Source organism: Grus americana, chromosome 28 (assembly GCF_028858705.1).
Source record: "Grus americana isolate bGruAme1 chromosome 28, bGruAme1.mat, whole genome shotgun sequence".
Taxonomy (NCBI): domain Eukaryota; kingdom Metazoa; phylum Chordata; class Aves; order Gruiformes; family Gruidae; genus Grus; species Grus americana.
Genome location: NC_072879.1, coordinates 951,402 through 974,223, shown reverse-complemented (window position 1 = coordinate 974,223; position 22,822 = coordinate 951,402). Strand labels below are relative to the sequence as shown.

At 44.6% G+C, this 22,822-nt stretch overlaps 1 protein-coding gene across 11 annotated transcripts in view; it reads left to right on the top strand.

Moving 5' to 3' along the window:
- Nucleotides 1-21,410, top strand: part of UHRF1 (ubiquitin like with PHD and ring finger domains 1) — a 34,463-nt gene extending 13,053 nt beyond the window's left edge. For 3 of the 11 annotated variants that reach the window (XM_054805202.1, XM_054805205.1, XM_054805207.1), the window contains 17 exons: nt 2,566-2,678; nt 7,870-8,032; nt 10,779-11,042; nt 11,806-11,978; nt 12,420-12,635; nt 13,501-13,607; nt 13,778-13,964; nt 14,696-14,819; nt 14,903-15,010; nt 15,805-15,909; nt 16,742-16,848; nt 17,677-17,839; nt 17,939-18,076; nt 18,464-18,575; nt 18,699-18,856; nt 19,207-19,305; nt 19,941-21,410. In XM_054805202.1, coding sequence (XP_054661177.1) covers nt 7,880-8,032; nt 10,779-11,042; nt 11,806-11,978; nt 12,420-12,635; nt 13,501-13,607; nt 13,778-13,964; nt 14,696-14,819; nt 14,903-15,010; nt 15,805-15,909; nt 16,742-16,848; nt 17,677-17,839; nt 17,939-18,076; nt 18,464-18,575; nt 18,699-18,856; nt 19,207-19,305; nt 19,941-20,087 — 2,361 coding nt within the window. In that variant the 5' untranslated portion in view covers nt 2,566-2,678; nt 7,870-7,879 and the 3' untranslated portion in view covers nt 20,088-21,410. Of the gene's footprint in view, nt 1-16; nt 824-2,565; nt 2,679-4,324; nt 4,378-5,783; nt 5,957-6,664; nt 6,745-7,722; nt 7,744-7,869; nt 8,033-10,778; nt 11,043-11,805; nt 11,979-12,419; nt 12,636-13,500; nt 13,608-13,777; nt 13,965-14,695; nt 14,820-14,902; nt 15,011-15,804; nt 15,910-16,741; nt 16,849-17,676; nt 17,840-17,938; nt 18,077-18,463; nt 18,585-18,698; nt 18,857-19,206; nt 19,306-19,940 lie in introns of those variants that run through there. The other 8 variants (XM_054805203.1, XM_054805204.1, XM_054805208.1 and 5 more) reach the window with 8 other exon arrangements.
- Nucleotides 21,411-22,822: the final 1,412 nt, after the last annotated feature.

Here is a 22,822-nt window from a genome sequence, read left to right as displayed (position 1 = left end):
ATTGTCAGTTAGTTCACGGGTGTAAAGTGCCTGAGTAGGCCAGTTGCGGTGGTGATGGTGAAAGTCTCCTGAGGCAGGTTGTATTTCATCACCTGAGCGGGTAAACCAGCACTATCTGCACAATATACCTTCATGTGGCTTGTAACATGGCACAGATGACTGTGAGCAGAAGTGGCAAGTGGTTTGCCTGAGATAACATCAGTAATTATAATTAATGAGAAAATGTTCAATATCTAAAGTGTAGGTTTAGATACTAGGTCAAAATACCAGTGCTTGGAGCTCCTGCTCAGCAGTAGACCTGCCTGCAACATCAGAACGCTGAAAATGCGGAGATTGCAATTTCAGAGTAAAGGTTTGCATGATCATTTCCGTGGTTCTCGTTACAGTATAAACGCCACATACTTAAAGCCGAGATAAAAGCAGTTCTAAGAAGCTTGGTGGGCATGAGAAGGGCGTAGGATGAAGCAGAGAAACACATTTGGGGAAGAGAAAGGGAGTTGTGCTGGCTGGAGTGAACAAGCCCTGTGGCACTGGGGAGCGCTTCCTACAAAAGGCAGTGTCGCGTCAGTAATTGCAGCCTTTGTGCAAACACTGTATCATCGAGACATGGGGCAGAATCCTTGTGGTGATCCCCAGACATAACCCCCATTTCCCCATGCCTCTTGGCAGCCAGGAAACCCCGCTCCTCTGCAGCCCTGCTGCTGGCGTACAGCTCTTGTTTCAGCTGCGTCCTGGCGTCTGCACGTGGACGAGGCCTCTCTAGCTATGTGCTTCTCAGTTGTCCCAGTCCTGTCTGGATTTCTGTCGAGCAGAAAACATGCAGGTATGTGGAGGGTTGGGAGGATCAGGCCCTTATGTTGGATCCCCACTGTTAGGCACAATTCCTTTCCCTGCTGTGCGTCACAGCTCAACATCATCTCTTTGGGGACCAGAGGCCACATGTGACACTGAAGCACCCCATCTGCAAGTGTTCATCTACTGCAACGGAAATGATCTTGTTGATCTTCCGTGGCATTTACTCCATTAGTAACTGCCACGATGCCATGGTCACCTTCCCCGGGGCAGACACATGCACAAGAAAAGGTGATTCAAGGGTGAGGCATGCATTGCTTTGATTTCTGTTCCTCGGTTAAGTCAAGCAAAGCCTTTGGGCTTCCAGCAAACTGCTTGAGCAACTCTGTACTGTTGAACTCAGGTGTTCCACTTCTAAGAGCTGCAGCACAGTGTTGTCTGGAGCCCACTGAGGGGACAAGTCAGCCTTTGGTCTTTGCCATTCGTTGCTGTGCAAGATCCACAAGATGTTTGCTGACAGCCCCATCTGTCTCCACTGCCTGGAGACTCTGTTTTCTCATGTTCCCGACTTCCTCTTCTCCACCACTTCCCCTTGCTGGGAGTGAGCGGTCCTTGGGATAGCAGCAGCAGAAATAGTTTCAGCTGGTAACATCAGCTCAAAGCACTGTCCCCTCACACTCCAGCTGGCTGTCAGCTGCAGCAGTTGGTGCTCCTCACAGCAGCCTTGTGCAAGGCCACAGTCTGAAGGAACATTGAGTGTCCTTGAGATGCTCCTGCAGCGCTGGGTGTCTGGGTCCAGAGCAGAGTGATGGAGGCAGCACCATGGCAGAAGAAGACTCCTTGCTGGATCCTGTCCTACGCTACCCATCTGTTAGCGCCTTTCACCAGTCTTTGTGTGACAATCTCTGAAGGCAATGGCCTTGGCTGTCAAAGTGCTATGGCCTTCTGAAAACAATTCTCCAGTGGGGTACCAAAAGCTTCAGCCCAGCTCTTGCCTCCCAACCAACCCCCCTGATCCCTCCAAGTCTTCAAAGCGCTTTCCAAGTTCAAGGCATGCTGCAGCTCTCTGCTGCCCTCACCTTGCATCAGCAGAAACAGGACCTGCCTGTCTCCTGGCTGCCCATCTCACCTTGAAGGTTTCCCAGCCCCTGCTTCCCTTCCAGCAGCTCTCCCTACCCTGGCAGAAGGGCAGGCGGCAGCAGCTCAGGCAGGTTCCTGCCCTAAGCCCCAGCCAGCTTTGCCTGCAGTGCAGGGAACAGCCTGACTGGTTCTTGGCTGCTCTCCCAGTCTTCCAGTTCACCTTTCTGCTGGTTTTCAGACTGCAGGCTGTTTTTCTACACATCCATCTGCTTCTTCCTCTACTGCTGCACTCTTGCCTCATACCTTTAGGTACAGGTGGGGTGGGCTAACACAATGCTGATTGTTTTTTGATAGACGAGAGGGTGGCTGTCATCTGGGCCTGCTGAGTGTGTCCTCTCCATCTCAGGCCATTGGTGAGACCTCTACTCTTGCTTCCCCAGTAATCAGAAACACCCTTTACATTACTCCCCAGTCTTGGGGTTTGGCTAGTTTTACCCCGATTCTTCTTGAAATTGTAGGAGCATTAGGGAGGGCAGCATTTATCCTGGACTCCAGCATCATCTCTTCATTTTGGTCTTTGGAGGAGTGGTGAAGATATCAAACAGGACAACGGAGTGCATATTTGCTTAACCTGTTGTCGGTATCTATCATGCAGACAATGGTTTCACCAAGGGCAAATATGTTTTTCCCTAGGGAAATCCGAAGAATCCTAGAGCCTCTTTGCTGAAGCAGCAGAGAGAAACTGCTTCTTGTTCAGCTTCCACCACCAAAGAGCCTTGCATGGAGGGAGAGGAAAATGAAATCTGGTGAGTTCCAGTTGCTGGGTGCAGCATGACTCTGTATCATCGCAGTGCATGTGGAAATGTGAACACACACCCACTGAGGCTGCTTGACCTTACATACGGGCCTTGCTCCTTACCCTAGGGGAAAGTCTCTTGTTGTGTTGCATGTGACATGACTGAATCATCACTAATCCTTGTGAACAGCTATGCAAAGAATACATATTTGCACATGTAAAAGCATAAATGTTAGCGCCTGTGAAAAAATGGCCAGAAAAATGGCTAAAAGGAGTATGTTCTAGCTGTCTTGATTTTCTCTGACCAGCTGCCCTGGTTCGGGGAGTCCTGGCTCTCAGAGCACTGCCTATGTCTCAGGGGGTTAAGCCATACAATGCATCATGTCCTAGAAGAGAAACATAATGCAAACCCCAGGACAGAGAGATGGCAGGATTTAGTTAAGGTGTCACTTAGACACTGAGAGGAAGAAGGTTCAGCAAAGCGATGGAAGTTCATGAACATTGAGTAGGAGAAAGCTAAGGCTCCGAATGAGAACGTGAGAAGTCTGCGTCCCCAGCTCAGATAGTTTTGCTTTGGGACCCTTGTTTTCCTGCACTGGTTTCCACATCTGAGCATTGATTTCCATGCCCCACAAAACCCAAACTAGTTCTCTTAGAAATGGTGGAAGACAGAATTAAGTTATTTGCACATCAAGCAAATTTTTTTTTTTTTTTGGTGAGGACATTCAACTGTTGGTGATGGGAGGCCATTAAATAGCTAGCTGGGGCAAAGGGCTTGGCATTTTTCCCACCTGTGTCAGGTAGAATAGTCTGCTTCCCTTACCTGATCTTGCATGTGTCCTTCATGACTCCCAAGAGATCTTCTCTGTAGCTGCATCTTCTTTATAGCGGGGGTGTTCAGAGCCACAGCAAGTCCCTTGGACAAAGCAGATGTTGCCTCTTTAGCTGGTGGGTGTGGAGGGGAGCCAGGGAGGTTAGCTGAAGAAGTCAAAGGTGCATGTTCCTGAACCTAGCCTTCTGCAAGCTAAGCAAGTTGCTGCCTTTTAGACGTTTAGGGTGTTTGTATCTCTTGTGATGCTTCTTGTGGTTTTATGGGACCAGCACCCCTGCTATTTTTCCCAGAAAGTGCTGTAAAGGCATTGTAAGGGCTGGGCTATGAATCATAGTCACTGTAACGGGGAGGCTGTGCTGCCTACCCAAGGATAAATTTGGCCCCCTTGGAATCAATAGGACTGGCTATCATTTCTTCTTCATCCAAGACTTGTTTTAATGATGTTTACCAGCGGTGGTTCTTATGTGCACGCCTGGACTTTTGTTTCTCCTAAAACATTGTGGCAAAACTTCACTTTGAACAATATTACCATGGGCTGGGAGACTGTTAAGGGTTTTGTCTTGTTAACTGCATCTTTTTGCAAATGAATTCGACAATGCTTTAAGTTTTCATAAACTGAACTGGATATCCATGCTGGCAGGAGAAGCGAGATATTGTTTCCTCACAGCATGGGACATCTACCAGATGGCAGAACAGTGTTTTCAATCAGAATCATAACTCCAAAGAAAAGAAATGCCTCAAACAATCTGAAAGGGAGGAAACTAAAACTCATCAGCCTCTTAGATAACTGCAATATAACAAAGTCACGTTCTTTTTTCTGACAGTCTTTGGAAACCTGAAGCTCCCAGGGCTTTATCTCACTAACGCCAAGTTCTCTGTAAGTTACTCTGGCAATGTTCTTGTTTTAATAGAGGACCTTAAAAGGAGAGCATATGTAATTTAACCTCTAATGAAATCAATGTTCCACTGGTAGAATAATCTGGAATTGAGCCTTATTTTAAGTGATTTGTAGACCTAGCAGTGTGTAGGATGTAGCGCAATTTTTGCAGTATGTGGATTCGCTGAATGAGTAAAAGTTTCTCTAGAAAGTGGGCTTCTTGTTTTCTGCCTCTGATAGTTCTAGGGATGCTACTAGTCATCTGCAGCAACTGGCCGGAGCCTTTTCCTTGAACAGTCCGTGTCTTACAGTAAGACTGCGTTCCCTGCGCTGTGATGGGAACTGCCGATGGCAAAAGGACACGTGTATGACACGCTTGGATATGTGTATATATAGTTCTTAAATGGACGTGAGGTGGGACCCTGACGGGACATATGGGAGCATGAAATGCAAGGCAGTAAGCTGCTATCAGAAACATATTTAGCATCCAAGCGTGCATGACGTGTATAGCTAACTGTTCAAATATACAGTCCTTGTACGTCAGCTTGATGGGGCACAGAGTACTTAAGGAAAGAAGGGTCAGGTCTGTATCTTAAAGTGGCTTGCTTTGACCTTCTTAGGGCACTCCTTTAGAGATGTGATGCCAAAAAAAAGTCTGAAAGAGGGTGGTAAACATCTGTTGTTAAACTGTCCTGCATCTGGAAGTCATGAGGGGTGTGGGTTCTCCACTCCTCTGGAAAGGGGACTTAGGCAGGTGACAGAATATGGATCCAGGTACGCTGTTAAGCAACACTAATTTGAACTTTAAGCTAGGAGATCCAAAACCCAGATCCTTATAAGGGTGAAAACGTTTTTTCCAATGCTCAGCCTTTCTGCCTGCTCCCTGCCAGGTCTGTAATGTCTGATAACCCTTTCAGGCTGTGGGAAGGGCTTGCTGCTGTGGTAGGTCAAGGTTAAGACTCTAGTGTATCTACAAGGGGAAAAAATGACTTTCTGGCAAGGCAAAGCCTTCAGATGTGGGAGGAAATGAAGCCTGACTGCTGCAGGTCGCAGGTCAGATTCAAGGCTTTTGTGCATTGACACATGCCTAACCTTTGGTACTAACCTAATCTAGGCCAGTGACTTTCAGCCTGCGATCTGTGGCTTAACTGTGGGATCCCCAACAGATCCCAAGCAAGGAGGGGAGTAAGGAAGGGGCGCACGCTGTGTAGGAGGCTTTCGTGTGCTGTATGCGTTCACTACAGCTGTCTGGAAATTGTGGGGCGGGGGGGGCTGGGTGCTACGTCCCTCTGATTTTGTATTTTTTACTGTGAGAGGTTAGCTCTGTGGGTGCAGGGTGGGGTATAACACGGGAAATACCATTTTGCATTTATCTTCAGCACGCCTCGTATTCTCTTTGTCCATAGCGGCAGGACAGCGGCTCTGCAGGGCCTCGGCAGGTTGCAGTGTCAGTGGAGCTATTCTGGCAGCGCCGAACTGCCGCCATTGCCGCTTTCCCACCCCGGGGTCTCTCCCCCGAACTGCCAATTCTCATTCTTTTATCCTTCTTTTGAAGCTGACTCTTCTCAGAAACCTTACGGTAATCCCCTGTTTACAGTTTACTCCATCCGATGGCTGATTTAAGCAAACTTTATATTTTTTAATTTCCTTGTAGCGTTAGTAGTTTGGGGGAAAAACATCCTCCCCGACCAGCCCTTTTTGTCGGCTCACGCAGCCACGTGCACGGCCCTGCCGTGTCACCCAGGCCACGTTTTCAGGAGCGGGGCTGTACACAAGATCCAGAAGCGACCCGGAGCTAACGGCCTGGGGAGTTAGAGGCCTCTTGTGGATTATTCGGATTATTTGGATTATTCAGATTATTTGCATCACAGCAGGGCCAGGAGCTCCCCGGGGGGACACAGGACGCCTCGGGTGAGGGGGTGCATTGGGAGGGCGGCTGTCAGAGGGGGAATCATTCGGGTCTCCCCTCCCGCAGGCTGCTCGCAGGGCTCTCCGTAGCCCGGTTTTTAGAACAATAACCGGCACCGTGGCCGCGGGCCCGGGGGACGAGGGGCTTTCCCGGCGGCAGAGCCCACCCGGCGCGGGGAGTTTGGGGCGGGGGGGAATTACCCCCTCTGGCAGCAGGGCGAGGGGTGCCGGGCCGGGCTGCTCGCCGGGGATCCCCGGTGCCGCCCTGGGAAGCGCCGGTTCCGGCGGGTCCCCCCCCTGCTCCGGCCCTTCCCGGGAGGCGGCGGCGGCCCCGCCCCGCCCGCTCGTTCCCGCCAGCGGCGGCCAATGGGCGGGCGCCCGCCGCGCACGGGGCTTTTCCGCGCCAAACTCCAAAGCCCGGGGAGAGCGCGGGCGGCGGCCTCCAGCTCCGCCACGCCGGTGAGTCCCGGCGGGCCGTCGCCCCCCCCGCCCCCAGCCCCATCCCGCCGCGGGACGGGGAGCGGCCGGTGGCACCGGGAGGGGGAGGATGGCGGGGGGTGGAGGGGCTTCCCCCCTCCCCGTGTCCGTGCCGGGGGCGTTGCGGGTCGCGGCGAGGAGCGGCTCCACGGCGCCCGAGCCGGTGACAGCTGCCGGGGCGCGGGTCCGCTGCTCCCCTCTTCCCCCGGGGGGGGGTGTGAGCGCTCCGGTGCCGGAACGTCTCGCTCGGGGGCTGTGGCAGCGGGATCGATCCCCCGCCCCCGAAACGGGACCGCGGGAGGGGGGCGTGTGACCGGCGGCGGCGGGGAGGGGCGCGGCCTGGCATCGCCCCGCTTGGTGTTCGGGGCTGATGCGGACGGGGCTGGCGGCGCCCGGGCCGGGTCCGGCAGGGCCGCTGACACCCCCCGTTTTCTCTGGGGTCGGAAGGAAAGCTCTCCCTCCCCTGGGGTGACTGTGCGAGTTGCGGGCCCGCTGCCGCCAGTGCCCTCCGCGGCGCGATGCGCGGGGGCTGTGTGTGTGTGCATGTGTGTGCGTGTGTCCGTCCCCTCCTGCGGGGAGCTCCCACCGGGGACGCGGTGGGGCCGGTGGGGGCTGCCGGCCGCGACGGCCCCTTTAAGGCCGCTCGCTTCCCCCCCCGCTGTCATTTGCATAATCACGCGAGACTTCGGCCGTCGGCTGCGCGCGCGGGGGGGGGCGGAGTCCCCCGCGAGAGCGGCGGGAGCGTTTCAATTGTGGCGCGAGATACAGTTGGCGCGCGCCGCCCGCCCGCGAGGGCGGCAGAGAAGACACGGACGCAACCAAAGCCGTTAGGCTCAGCGTGGGATAGGGCGGGACTAACCCTTCAATAACCAATCGATGTCGGAACCGGCCGGGTTGTTGACCAATAGCGTAGTGGGGGTTAGAGAGAGGGCGGGCCGGCCGGCTGGCTGGCGGGCCGGGCGGCGGGGCCGGGACGTTGCGGTAGGTTGAGCGTTCTCATTGATGCTGTGCCCGGTGAACTGGATTCCACGTTTCTCGTCTTTTTAAACACCGTTCGCTCCCCCCCCCCTCTTTTTTTTTTTTTTTTTAATCCCCCGGTGTGAACAGAACCGGCGCCATGTGGATCCAGGTGCGTACCATGGACGGGAAGGAGACTCACCGCGTGGATTCGCTTTCTAAACTTACCAAGGTGGAAGGGCTTCGTCTACGGATACACGAGGTTTTCGGTGTGGAACCCCACCGGCAACGTCTCTTCTACCGTGGCAAACAGGTACCGACACGACGGGGCGGGGGGAGGTTTGACAGCCCCAACCTCACAGTTTGGGGGGGGGGGGGGGCCGCAGCCGCCTCAGCGGCTGCGGGCCCCCCCTCCCCGCCCCCCCCAAACTGTCCCCCTCCAGCTGAGGAGGGATATTTTAATTTATTTATTTTTTAATTGCGTGAAAGTGGGATGTTTTGCTGCCATCTAGTGACTCCCGAGCTCCCTTCTGTGCTGTGGGTGTGCAAAGAGAGGAGTCAGCGATAGTGGGCTCTTTTTTAGTTGCAAAAGTGTTTTGTTTTCTTATTACTTTTCATCGGGTTTCTTGCCTTTCTCTCTTGACACCGCCTTTGTGAAGTCTCTGAAAATACAGATATTACCAGATATTTTGTGGTTGAGCGCTTAAAGTTTTTGAGCATTGCAAGTTTTACCCGCTCTGAAAGCCATAAAGATTCTGTTTCCCGTTTTTCTTTGGAAACTGGGAGAGCAGCTCATGATTTTTAAATTCTTCTGCTCTTAAAATCTCATTAGATGCAGACCTCGCTGTAAAATCTTGAGTAGCTCAGTAGCATGTTACGTTCTCGATAGTATGTTTACTCTCGCAGTTGTACAACTATTTTCTTCCACATGAGTTAATATATATAAATTAGTATTAAAGACAACCAAAACTGTTTTCAAATACTTTTTTCCATATCCTGCACAGTACTGCACTGCTAAACCTTTATGCTAAAGAAACTTCTGAACCCGTGCTTGGTTGTTCAAAGACATTAATTTCAGAAATAGCGGGGTGCTTTAGTCTGCCGTTGGAATACTGAGATGGGTGGAGTTAGGCAACTTCTAGTTGCTTTTTTTCCACCTTTCCCTCCATTTTGACGTGATTTGAGCTAGCTGTACATTATAATTAGCTGGTGTGACCGCAGCATATAGAAATACACCTGGATTAGCTTTAATCTAACAAGCTTGGGTACCAGTAGTAGTAAAAAAAAAAAAAAAAGCTTGTAGGAATACTTAGCATCTTGGAAGGGCTTGTGTCACCTCGGGTGCAGTAATTACCCGTTTGTGGTTGCAGGTAAAGTGATAAGGGAGGATTGGTCCAGGGCAGGTACCAACTGTCAGCCTCACGCTGAAGTCTGTGTGGGTAACAAAGGTTAAACAGATTTTCAGTAAAAGTGGTAACTTTTTTCAGTAACGCTGCACTTGCCTTACAAAGATAATTCCTCTTTGTGTAATTCCAGTAGTTCTTAGTTTAGGCGTGGTTTTAGACAGAAACATTTATCCAGTGTGATCTAACCTCTGTTAGTCATCGTTCCCCTGCTGTGCCCATTCGTGCTTTGTCTGGTTTTTTGAATCATTAGGAATGTGCAAACTCTTACTAGGTTTTAAAATGATGTTAGGAAAATACTCGTTAATTAAAAACCTTGCCTCCTTTGTTAGAGGTACGTACATCTTCAGATGCCGGCACTTCTTTCAGACTGCTCTTTGGGCTCCTGGGCTTTTGTGTCCTGTTAGTGTTCTCTGCTCTTCTGTTTCTGTTTGCACCTGTTGGTGCTTGTGTTCCTCAGCGATAACTACTGTTGTAATGACACTATGTTGGTGCTACTCTCTCTTGGTTAAGAAGAAACAAGCGGTTTCTGGTTTGTTCTTGTGTATCTCGGTGAGTTTTCGTCTCTACATCAGCAAAAGTCCAGATCACTTCCTGTACAGTCAGATTTCCAGGGATTGTTTTATGCCATAAATCAGAATTGAATTATCATAGTGATTCCTGTGAAGTGTAAATTTTTGTGGTTTTGCTCTGTTTCCCCCTGATAGAGAACAAAGCTCTGGGGATTGCTTTTTCTGGTGATTCGGGCTGGAAGGGGACGATCATTTCCTGTATAATTTCTTAGTCAGACCTTAAATATGTGGTGAAGCTTGTCTAAACTTTTAACTGCACTGTGGTCTTGAGTACTACATTTTAACTCTAAAATGGTAGTGTTCCTCAGAGTTCTTGAAGGGTAATTGAGAGACCTGTTTGGTCTTCTGTGCTTCTCTTACTTTTGCAGGGGTAGGGTCTTGATTTGACTACATCTGACGACAGACTTGCAAAATAAACTCTTAAAATTAGAGAGGGTGTGAAATTAGGATGTGCCTGGCTATGCTAAAAAGTGATTTGGGAGTTTCAAGTTGAATTGAATCTCTCTTTGATTTTACTTTCAATGGAAAAATTGTGTGCTGTCCCAGAGAAAAGTAGGTGATTAACTCTTTGGCTTCTACTTAATGCTGCATTTAACAGAGTCATGTTGTAACAACAGTCTGGAACATATATGATTATACTGTACGGACCAGCGTGTATTAAGGGATTTGTCTGAATAGAGGAAGAAAGAAGTTCCTTTTAAGTTTGTAGGTTATGTGGAATTATCTTTAAATTCTGATAGGAATGTAGGGGATCTGTAGTTCTTCCCAGAACTGATATTTCTAGGGAAGGTGCTGCAAACTTTTTCATATCTCCTAGAAGGCAGCGCCTTAATCTGGGTAGCATGGAAGTCTTGTTCCTCTAGCTTGTAGAGTCTGTTGAGAAAATAACTTTTTAAATAGTAAGAATAACAATCTATAAGTAACTGTGATGCTGTGGAACTGCCAAGTTCCTTGATTGTTAATGGTTTTCAAGCAATGTGGTCTTCCTTGGTGCGTAGAGACACTTACAGCATGATGGGTGGTTTTGAATTAGCAAACCTCTGTTGAATGAAATGACCAGACTATTTTGATGCTTTCCCTGTAGATGGAAGATGGTCACTCCCTTTTCGATTACAGCGTTGGACTGAACGATATTGTTCAACTCTTGGTCAGACAAAGTCCAGCAGTGCTTCCTGCTGTTAGTAAGGAAAAGGATTCCGAACTTTCCGACACAGACTCTGGCTGTGGCTCAGGCCAAAGCGAATCTGACAAAAGCTCCCACAATGGAGAAGGTGCCATGGAGCTGGAGGGACAGCCGAGCACAGCGGCGCAGCCGGACTGGACTGACCCGGGATTTGGCCTCTATAAGGTGAGTCGTTTAAAAAAACCCTAAGATTACTTAAAACTGCGCTTCAGGAGGGGAATTGTTTCTCTGTAGTTGAGAATTTCTAAAACTTTCATGCCTCAATTGTGTGGATGGGGTTTTTTTGTTTTTTTTCCCTCAAACCCTCCAAGAACAAACAAACAAAATAACCCCCAACCAGCCCACGAACCAATTATAAATGCAACATGTTATCGATCAAAATATCTTATTTTTCATTTTATCCTTTTAACTGAAGTTACAATACATTAATTGATTAAAAAAAAAGCATTCAGCGTGCCTGTTTTGATTAAAAAAAATTTCCCAATATTTTTGCTCGGGGTCACTGCATTTGTCAAAGCTTAAACTTTCTTGAATAAACAAAAGAAAATTTCAACCAGCTGCTCAGAATCACTTCACTTGTCTGGTTCAATGGATTTTATTACAGATCTTGTGATGTCTTTGCCAGGCTATGAGCAAGACAGTTCTGGAAGTCTGTTATAGACTAATTAACACTGGTTTTGTACTAGATAACAAAGCTGTTTGTACACATGTTGGTGTAGAATTTTTAGCCATAGAGGCTCAACCTGAGAAGACTGTAGGGGTGCACAAGGGGATCAGGAAGGCAAAGGAAATCTTAATTTTTAAGGTGAACTGTTAAATATCTTGATAACACTGAAGTTCTTGAAATGGTTAAATCTTCAAGTAGACTTGGAAATTAATGCTTAATTTGAAATCCATTTTGGTGAGCTGTATACTTTGCTTTGTGTAGATCAATGACTTGGTTGATGCTCGAGATATGAATATGGGAGCGTGGTTTGAAGCCCAGATTGTAAATGTAACCAGAAAAAACCCTACAAACAAATCAGCTGACAGTTGCACAGATCCTGATCAGCCGACAGTCATTCCTGAAGAGGATGTAATATATCATGTGAAATATGAAGAGTGAGTTTGGTACCTTCTTGGCTAATTATATCATTTGGGTCGTGATGTGGATGGGAAGCTTTATTGTAGAGATCCACAAAGTAAAACAGAACCAGGCTGACCCAGTAATTACGTTACTGAGCCCTGTTAACTGTAAGTTTCTCTAATGGTTGGAATTCCAACTGTATTCCACCTGGAGTTCCAGTGGGTTGGAATCAAGTTTTTAGAAATATGAAATGCCATTATCCAAGTTTTAAACAGGATACAATAGTAGCCAAGTTAGACTGCCTGCTTCTGGCTGTGGCTGTGGGAGAAGGGGATTTTATTCTCAATGGTATTCTTGCGTGTGGCGTGACATTGGTTCTTAAATCGACCTGTCTGGATAAAATCTATCGTTTCTAACAATTTACATTGAATCTAATTTTTCTTCTCTGTCCCTCTGTGCCTCTGTTCTACTTCAAGTTATCCAGAGAACGGAGTTGTAGAATTGAGCTCGAATGATGTACGGGCTCGTGCACGGACTATTTTGAAGTGGCACCAGCTAGAAGTAGGACAGGTGGTGATGGTCAACTATAATCCCGATGAACCAAAAGAAAGAGGTTTTTGGTATGATGCGGAGATTCTGCAAAAAAGGGAAACAAAAATGATCAAGGAGATAAATGCAAAGATACTACTTGGGTAAGCAAATTCATAAAGAATAGAAATGTGGAATAAATTGAACTCTTCAGCTCTACTTAAACTTTCATGAGGTCTGAGTGACTGCTGGAAAAAACGATGCAGCAAAAATGGTGCCACAGCAGTGCTGGGGAGGGGTGAGAAGGTGGGCTGTCCTTTCTGGGTGACTGGCTTCGTCGTACTGCACTTCTGATTAACTTCTGCAAGAACGGGACGCTTTAAGGAATCACAGGGCACGCTGATCTGGGGATTCACATAATGCCAGGAAGATGTGAAGCCCTGTATTCGCTAAGAGCTGAAGAACTGCTTACTCTGTTAACTATCCACAATGGTTTTATGAAAACTCCCATGTAATACTTTGTGCTAGATATGATAATGTAGACTGAACCCTCACTTTATAAAGATGATGAAAAATTACTCCAGTTCTCTCTTAAAGGAGAAAATGAGCCTACATACAAGGGACTCTCAACTTCAGAAAAAAAAAACCAAACATATTTTTTCTTAAAGTTTTAGATAAATTTCACTGGGTTGCCAGAATATTCCCCCTTCTTCCTCTCACCACAGTGATTCTGACTTTTTAGCTATAAAATATGAGAAGATTTAGTCTGAAAGAGGGAGAACAGTTACTAGTGATAAAATTGAATGCTACAAGTGCCTGGATTTTCACTGAGTCAAGAGAGGGTGTGCTTAATTGCATGAAAGTGATTTGTTTCATGGTGATGCTGTCATGCTGCTGTCCCAGATGATGTGATGCAGGGCTAATACCAGAGCAGTCTGCATTACCCATGTACATGCACAGCTGTGAATTCATGCTGTATGATACTTTTAAAGTCTGCTCTTTTTGACTTTTATCACCTTCTCCTTGTAGGGATGCTGGTGATTCCTTGAATGACTGCAGAATTACACTAGTGGATGAAATTTATAAAATTGAAGAACCAGGCAGTGCTTGTCCAATTAGCGCCAGTCCATTAAAACGTGAGTCTGTCGCATAGTTCTTACTTTGTGATATTCTGCTAATTGGCTTTGTGAGGTTCAAAGGTCTGAGAGTTCCAAGACACTTGTAGTTGTGACTTCTTTCACCATTTCCAGCATATCTTGGCGCTTTGCAGAGTCTGAAGTAAACTGTGGTTCCATTTTGCGAACAGGACAAAATGGACCTGTGTGTAAAGCTTGTAAGGACAACCCGAACAAGACCTGCAGAATTTGTGCTTGCCATATCTGTGGAGGTAAACAAGATCCAGATAAACAGCTAATGTGTGATGAGTGTGATATGGCTTTCCACATCTACTGCCTCAACCCTCCCCTTAGTAGTATACCAGATGATGAGGATTGGTAAGTTCTAAGTATGTGTGTGTGGTATCGCAGTTACCATCTAATTAGGAGCAGAAAGTGATGAGGTCTAGGGCTTTGTGCTGCTCTTAGGTGGCAATGTCATGACTGTACAAGGTGAAGAGGGGTGTGTGTGTGGTTTTTTGGTAGGACTTCAAAGCTTTTCTTGAGCATCAGTTTAGTGAGAGTATGTTTTAAGCCAGTGGCTTTCAAACTACTTTTCCTAGTTTTTGGATCTATATGCCTATTCAGAGAGACGTGCAGCTACCTATAAACCAAATGCAAACCTGATCCCAGCATGTTTAACTTGTATAATGGTTTTTATGGGTCACTTACAGGTAGTCCGCAGGCCCCATCACCATATTTGGCTTGTAATAAATACTGTTTTATATATGAAATATTTATGGTGATAGATAGAGAGAGATAGAGTGAAATCTCTCTATGTATATACATATAGATAGTGAAATATGCTGTTTTATTCCTTGTGTCCTGTTTCAGCATTTTATACAATGATTTTTGATACAGCTGATTTCCTGACACATCTGGAATGGCTTAGAGGATTGTGCAAGGATACTAGCTAATACAGGTCTAACTGCAGTAGGGAGAGTTGTTTCGGTGCCCTGTCTAGTTTCACATGGGGAAATTGTAACGTTATAACTCAGTATGTTTCGAGGAAATTCTCTTTTAATTTAAGGTTTTGCTACTAGCTAATTTTCATTGACTGGTGACTTTAGGTATTGCCCTGAATGTCGAAATGATGCAAGTGAGGTGGTTTTAGCAGGAGAGAAATTAAAAGAAAGTAAAAAGAAACAAAAGATGGCATCTGCTAATTCATCCTCGCGGAGAGACTGGGGCAAGGTCAGTTCAAAAGCCGTTTTATTTTGAAGAGTGGCATTAGTTTCTTGTAATTCTTGGCTGATTGCTCTTGCTTTTTGAAACAGGGTATGGCGTGTGTTGGTCGCACAAAGGAGTGTACCATTGTCCCCTCGAACCACTACGGACCAATTCCTGGGATTCCGGTTGGCACCATGTGGAAGTTCAGAGTTCAGGTATGAAGCTGAATCACTGGCCTGAGCCACTGTAGGGGAACATGAGAATGATCCAGCTCTTATGAGAAACCTGAAAGAGTTAATCTTGGGAGCGTATGCCACTGGATATGGAAGTGCCCAAAGAAAGAATTCTGGCTTTGTCTAGATCAAGTGTTCCATAACTAATGCTGCATTGTCCAGGCATTTCAAGTGGTGGGTTTTTTTTTCCCCCTTTGCTTTTTCAGTGACTCAAAACCCCCAAACCAAACATGTTTGTTTCCAGGAGGTTCTCCTGGAGATGTGTAGTATCTCCCACTTGTTCTGCTGGTAAGGGTCTCTCTCAAGTATCGAGATTTATTAAACAGGTTTTCTCATCCTGTTAGAAAATTGGGGAAGAAAAAGCCTGGAACTATCCAGATCTTGTTTTCAAGTATTACGTGAAGGTTGCTATTGCAAGTCTTTCAAAACCAATCCCCTTATACAAGCATTTAATTTTAATACCTGCATTATTCTAAACTTCTTGGAGCTTTTTAATCAGCCATCTCAGTGGGAAAGATCCAAATTTCTAAATTGACATCACAAAAAATATCCATGTATTCAATTTACTGAAATATTCAATAGTTATTTTTTAAAAGCATTTTTCTTTACCTGGAGCTTTTTGGAGGATAGTGGTGAGAACAGTTTCACCCTGTAATGTACGCAAACCAAACCTGAAATAGTACTATTAGTTAGTTTAGTTCCCAGACCCACGGGTAGCCGTATTGTTTGTAGCCTCTCAACAGCAGTTGCCTCACAAACTTTTTTTTTCTTCCCAGGTGAGCGAGTCTGGTGTTCACAGGCCCCACGTAGCAGGTATACATGGCAGAAGTAACGATGGTGCCTATTCCTTGGTTCTGGCAGGAGGCTATGAAGATGACATAGTAAGCAAATCTTGATTATTTATACCTGAGAACCAATCTACCTTGTAGTTAAAAGAAAGACTTGGCCTTAGTTACTTCTTACTCTCTATATCAGGCATTTCCCCATCTTTGTTGTTCCTCAGAAGAAAACTAGACAAAGGAAAACTACAATCCAGTAATGTGTGCCAACCTGAGAAACAGGATCATCTAAATTAAGCTTAATATCCATGTGTCAGCTTTTAATCCAAGAGTCCTTAGCTGCCTTTTCAGGGTCTCACGGTATGTGCTGCTAGATCTTCCTGTGTCAGAGGAGTGTTCAGAACAAAACTAGGGGCAGAGGTCCTGCTTCTGACCATACTGTTTGGTTCTGCTGGCCAAACCTAACCTCTACTCGGCTGTACCAGGCTCTACTCCCCATTCTTCTCGCAGATCACTGGTGCATTAGTAGCCCACACCCCCTTACTCCGAATGCCTGTTAGAACTTGTGTAAAACAGATAGACATGAATCTCAGAAGTTGTTCTCAGTTTTAATTCTGACTGCACGGTCATGTAAAAAGTTACGTTATCCTTATCTGGAACATGCCGCTGCACTTCAAGCGGATCCTGTGCAAGTGGTGTGCGGCTCTCTTGGCAGAGCTCTCTTAGCACTGTAAGGTACATGACAAGACAACAGTTGTCACCTCGACTCTTCTCTCTTGCAATACAAGGGAGGACCATAGACTAACTGAGCCTGGGAGCTTAAACGGAGGAAGTATCATCCTTTTTTGAGAATAAAGCTAGTTGATTAAAAGACTCTTCTGTTTTTATTGCATTATTTTTGTGAATGTGTCGAAACCATCCATATACGTTTCAGGATCATGGAAATTCCTTCACATATACAGGGAGCGGAGGGCGTGATCTTTCTGGAAACAAACGCACAGCGGAACAGTCTTGTGATCAAAAACTCACCAATATGAACAGGTTGGCAACGTTTGCGCTCCATTCCTAACCTTAATAGCTGGCAATCTGTCAACCTGAAAAATGGTTTGTCCTGTTTTTATCAAAAGAAACTGCCTAAGTGGAAAAACTATCAAAATTAAGTTTTGACTGTGGTGTAGGCTGCAGATCGGTTGTGCAATGGAAATGCTTCTTATAGTACACTATAAATGAAACAGAACTGTAAATGGTACTAGTCTCGCATTTAACATTGACTGAAACTTAAGGAACAGAGTAATAAATTAGCGTAGAAGTTTTCATTCTCTCTCCTGAAGGCCTTTGCAGCCACTGGTGTATGAGTCACCTGGGGAGACCAGATCATTTGTAATTCTGAACTGTTACTTTTACAAATCAGCGTGGCCTTAAGTGGACGAGGTGGTCTGTGCAACTACATTAGGGTAATGTAATGAATAATAAGCCTATTTAAAATGTGTTCCCCAGTCAGGAGGCTTAATTACAATCTCCCAGAGTTCTTAGTGTTACAGAAGATACTTGAAAGTGTTACAAGTTAAGACAAACAAAAGCCCAGCTACATTCTTTCTTCTTGGAAAAGATTCAGAAGAGGCTCCTTCTGTATCTGCAAAGAGGCAATAGCTTCCACTTTTTTGGTAGCCATTGCTGTGGTTCAGCACAATGCCAGTATGCTACTACTCTTGGTATTGTACTCAACTGATTCAACGTGTTGGTCTTAGTAAAATACTATAGTTAAATTTCTTAATTCTTAGTAGCTGGTTTACTGTGCAAGCTTTGCTTTGCTGATTCTGAAGAGTTCTGCCCGGTAAATATGTCAGTTGACTGGGTTTTCTCTTACAGAGCTCTGGCTCTGAATTGCAGCGCTCCCATCAACGACAAAAATGGTGCTGAAGCCAAGGACTGGAGAGCTGGAAAGCCGGTCCGAGTGGTGAGGAACGTAAAAGGAGGCAAACATAGCAAATACGCCCCTGTAGAAGGGAACAGATATGATGGGATATATAAGGTAAGGATTTGAATTTGCCTACTGAATTAGAGAAAGACAATGTGGTTACAGCCGAGGGGTTTTTATAGCATATGATGGATTGCATCTCACTTTTTTTAGGTTGTGAAATACTGGCCCGAGACAGGGAAATCTGGATTTTTAGTGTGGCGTTACTTACTTAGGAGGGATGATGAAGAACCTGCTCCTTGGACCAAAGAAGGAAAGGACAGGATGAAAAAGCTTGGCCTAACAATGCAGGTACGTTTTTGGAACATCATCATGGTTTCCCTGGACAATGAACTTGATGGATAGCGGGAATTTTTCTATTGTATGTTCTCGTTGAGGATGATCTGCTTTGCCTTGCATAAGAATCAAGACAGCCCCTTAGACTGAGGGGGATGCAAGTGCTTTCAGTCTTGTGGGTTCTTTGTTTTCTTTCTACATCAGGAGGTTAAATGGACAAAACTTGCTTTCTTGTACAGAATTTCTAGAGTCTGAATAAGTAATTTGCAAGAGCGGAGTTCTCTATTGCTTAAAATAGAGAAGCCCTAGAGCAGAAGGTCATTCTTCAGACCTGTAATAGTCTGTGAGTCTATAAACTGGCATGTTTGCATTGGATGCTTCTTGTTTTGTGTTCTCCTGTAGTATCCTGAAGGGTATTTGGAAGCTGTTGCAAACAAAGATAAAGAAAAAGAAAATAATGGAGATGATGAGTTTGATACCCTGGGGAGAAGAAAGAGGAAAAGGAAATCAGCAGGTTTGTGGAGTAGGCAAGTGGATATAGAAAGCCTTGTAGGTTTTTGTGCATTTTACCTAGTTAGTCTTTTCTAGTTGCCTGTTGTTTGTTTGTTTTTGTTTAAAAAGTCATGTTTTCTTTCAGGCGGGGAGAAAAAACTCATCACCTCTTCTACGGGGAGTCAAAAGAAGACTAAAGTTGAGCCATACAAGCTGACATCTCAGCAAAAATCTCTTATAAAAAGTGATGAAGCCAATGAAAAACTGTGGAATGAAGTACTAGAAGCTCTCAAAGATGGACCGGTATGGCATGCTTTTTTCCCCCAGAAATAAAGTGAGAACTAACTATGGTACTATCCCTAAACACAAACCTCTTGGCTGCATTAAAGGAACAGCCTCAGACCTTTAGTGGTTTTTTAGCGTAGACATCCACAGCATAACTTTAAAGCACTGTGTTTGAGGTCAGTAAGAAGAGAGTTACCAGAACTGTTTAATGTGACTATTTTTGTTGCTTGTTAAGCTTTGTAGAAAAGTGTTCTCTGACTACAGTAATCCCTTGGATTTTATGTGGGGTGGGTTGATGGGTTTTTTTTGTTTGGCCGTATCATTCAGAGAGTAGTAGCAATCAGTTGATTCAAATGTTCTCTTTACAGAAATTTCTAAGTAAAGTTGAAGAGGCCTTCTTGTGTATTTGCTGCCAGGAGGTTGTGTTTCAGCCAGTCACAACTGTATGCCAACACAACGTGTGCAAGGTGAGCAGTCACTAGAACTCTTCTGTCGAATTCTGTTGAGCCAATGAGCCGTGAGTTGACTTGTTCAGCGGTGGGGGAGTCATGGGAGGTGGTTGGTTTGGGTTTTTCTGCCACTAGTTAGTCTTCTAGCATCAGTCAGGTTTATATGTTAAAACTTTACAATAAGAAAGTTCCAGTATTATATTGCTACTATCTGATTCTTGTAAAAGACGAGGAGAGCTGCTCTGCGGGCTCTGTAATACTGCTGGGTGGCACCGATGGATTCACCAGCATTACAGAAGGAACGGGCTTTGGTTTTGTTTTTTGAGGAATGATGTGTTTTTGCAGAAGCTCCAACAGTCTTTAACAGCTGCTGGGGAATTCCTGATCTTTAGAAATGTAATTGAACAAAATATCTCTACCGTATACCTAAATAGTGTGTCCATGACTAACGTGCTCTGAAGTGCATGTGCTATTGCACGTAACAAAGGAAGTTTTCTCCCCAGCTGCCAGCCTTGCATCGCTCACGGCCTTTCTCAGATCTTGTTGATACCTGGGTGAACTGGGATATAAAAGGATTCTCATTCTCTTTGCAGAATAAGCTAAACTGCCCATTTCCCTTTCTTAAACGATTATTTGGTTTTGTCCTTCACCAGGATTGTTTGGATAGATCCTTCAAAGCTGATGTGTACAGTTGTCCAGCCTGCCGCTACGATCTTGGCAAAAATTATACCATGCAAGTGAATAAAACACTGCAGACCATTCTAACTCAGCTCTTTCCTGGATACGGCAATGGACGTTGATTCTGTAAAGCACTTCTAATTTTCTTTTGTTCAAACTTATTAATGGGTTTTCAATGGGCTTAATTAAAAAAAAAGTAGTCTGTGTTCTCCCAGACCCCTAAAAAAGTTTAAAGTCTTCCTTGTTTTTAAAAAAACTATAAACTTCAAGGAATATCCTTTTGTATGTTTGTGGTTATTTTTTTTTTTTGTTCTAAATGTTGAACTTTGAGTTGTCCCTCACCCCCTCAAAACTGCCATTCATCAGCGCAGAATTATTTTTTTAATGGACTTACAAAGTGCTTCCGGTAAGGCTGCTAATGATTATGAAAGTTCTCAGAGTGCCCCCGTGCCCCCCCCCTTTTTTTTTATTCCAAAAAATGGCTTGGTTGCTAGAACAATCTTCAATGTTTGGGGATTTGGCCATAAAGGTAGACTTGTGCATCACCTTGGCAGCATTTTAATGCTCAATTTGTACAAGATGGTTCCTGGCTTATTATCTTTTTACCACAAGTGGGTATTTGCTATTTTTTTTTTAAAGAACTGTGTTTTATACATTTGACAAACCTATCAAAAGCCATTTCCTGCTAATTTTGTATATCAAAAAAAAAAAAAAAGCTGCTTGCATATAGCCAAGTGGTTGGAGCAATATGAAGTACTACCTCAGTTGGACTTCTTTCTTATTGGGGAACTATTTGTTCAGCCAGGTGCTGTCTTCTATCCAGAAATGCCATTGTGGAAAATACTAAAGCCATTCTTAAGTGCCTTTTGTCCTTTTCTGAAAGACTGGGCTCTGAATCACCATATATATATTTTTTTTCATAAGCACTGAATTGTTTAAACTTGCCAACCGGATTTTATTCTTTGGGTAAAATATAACACTGTAGCTGTATATGATTAGTGTGGATTTGCAAACTTTCAGGTTTCCTCCTAATGCTAGGTGTATTATGGTAACATGACTTTTTTTTTTTCTCTTTGTTTTGCTGCATTGCTACCTGGAAATGGAGAATAACCAATTCTGACTTTTTTTATGAAACATCTTGTTTGTTGTACATGACACCAAGAAGGCGTACTTTTGTGAATGGGTTGTCTTTTTCTAACATAACCAAAGTTTGCAGTTTAATACCTCAACAAGACAGGGATGTTTTTAATCACACTTTACTGCAGACAGACTGGAACAAATGTGCCTATTTTTGGTTTTCTTTACTCTTACCCTTTTTAAAATTATAATGTTAATATGTTAGGGGAAAAAAAAAACACGTTTTATAGGGTTTTTTGCTGAATTTGTCAATTTTTTGTACAATGTGCAAGTTGAAGTTCTCAAAATAAATATCTTTTCAGATGAAAGTGACTCTTTTCCTTCAATTCTTTTTATCTGAAGCAGGTTTCCAGACCTAATTGCTTGGGCAGGAATTTGTATTTATGCTCTATTATGCTAAGCCTTTTATTTTTTAAAGCCTATTATTTTCATTATGATTTTTCATTACCAAGAAATTGGAAAATGCTGATTTGATATTCTTGTCTTCAAAATATTTGCTTCTAGGCACTAGTGAAAGGCATATGTTATGTTCAACTGAAAAAACAAAGATTCCCCAAATCTCTCTCTTTTTGGGTCATAACTTGTATTAGATTTCCACAGTACTAAAATCCAAATATCAACTGGTAACTGGAATTGCCAGCACATTTAATGAGTAAGACCAAAATTGTTAGAACTGCCATGTCGTGCATCACATTGAGGGTGTTTATGGCAAGTAGAGTGAGCACCTTCATCAACTTATTACACCACTGAGGTTTTCATAAACAAATGCAGATGAAGCAAATGAAGAAAACACAGGCATTTGAGATGTTGAACACAAAAGCTGTGAAATTGTGCAACTGCTGCTTAATTGGCCCTCTAAAATTTATTTTAAGATTAGTGTTGACATTAAACACTTTAAATTTCAGGTATTTAAATTTCAGTGAAAATGTCTTTCCGCTTTTTAATCTCTATTGTGATGAGAAGAATTTGGGGTGGGTGAGTGAAACTGAGAAGTGTGTGTGTGTATTTAAATTGGAAAAAAACCTATTGCAATGCCCTCCTTAGTTTATTGGTTTTGTTATTATTTGGAATTTGGAAAGCAGACTTTGTTCTCCTGCTAGGTTTCAATGTACTCTTATGAGTGTTAGTGTTTGTTTAGCATGAATTAGAATTTCTCTGTAAATTAGATACTTTGTAATTTCTGTAAATTAGATACTTTGTAACTTGGGACTTGCTGATCTCAACATAAAGCAGTGCTATAACGTGAGCTGGTGTCTGGCTCTGGATATGAAGGGATTGTGTGTTTTAATGGTAGAGATCATTAATAGGATGATGCTTTGTTTCCTGTACATACTTGTGTACATTTGTGTTGTGACATGCTGGAGTAAATATCCAATATGTGATTTGGTAATATAAGTGTGTTGTGGATAAGGAATCGGGAAGCACAAATAACAACTGGAAAAAAAAAACCAACTCAAAACAACCAAGGACCTTTCTTCTATTTTGGGAATTCCTACCTTGCTTCCCAGCAGGTGAACAGAATCTATGGTCTGCATGGTTTAATTGAGCACAAATTAAAATATGCCCCTGATAGTTCTTCCTCCTGGCAGGCTTCCATGGTCCTGTAACTGCAGCCAGTTTGAGGAGCATCTGATGGGCAGTGGAGGTGACTGCTGAAGTCAGGGCTGGGAGGCGACGGCGGGAGCAGCTGGGCCAGGTCCTCTGGCAGGAGAAGGGCACC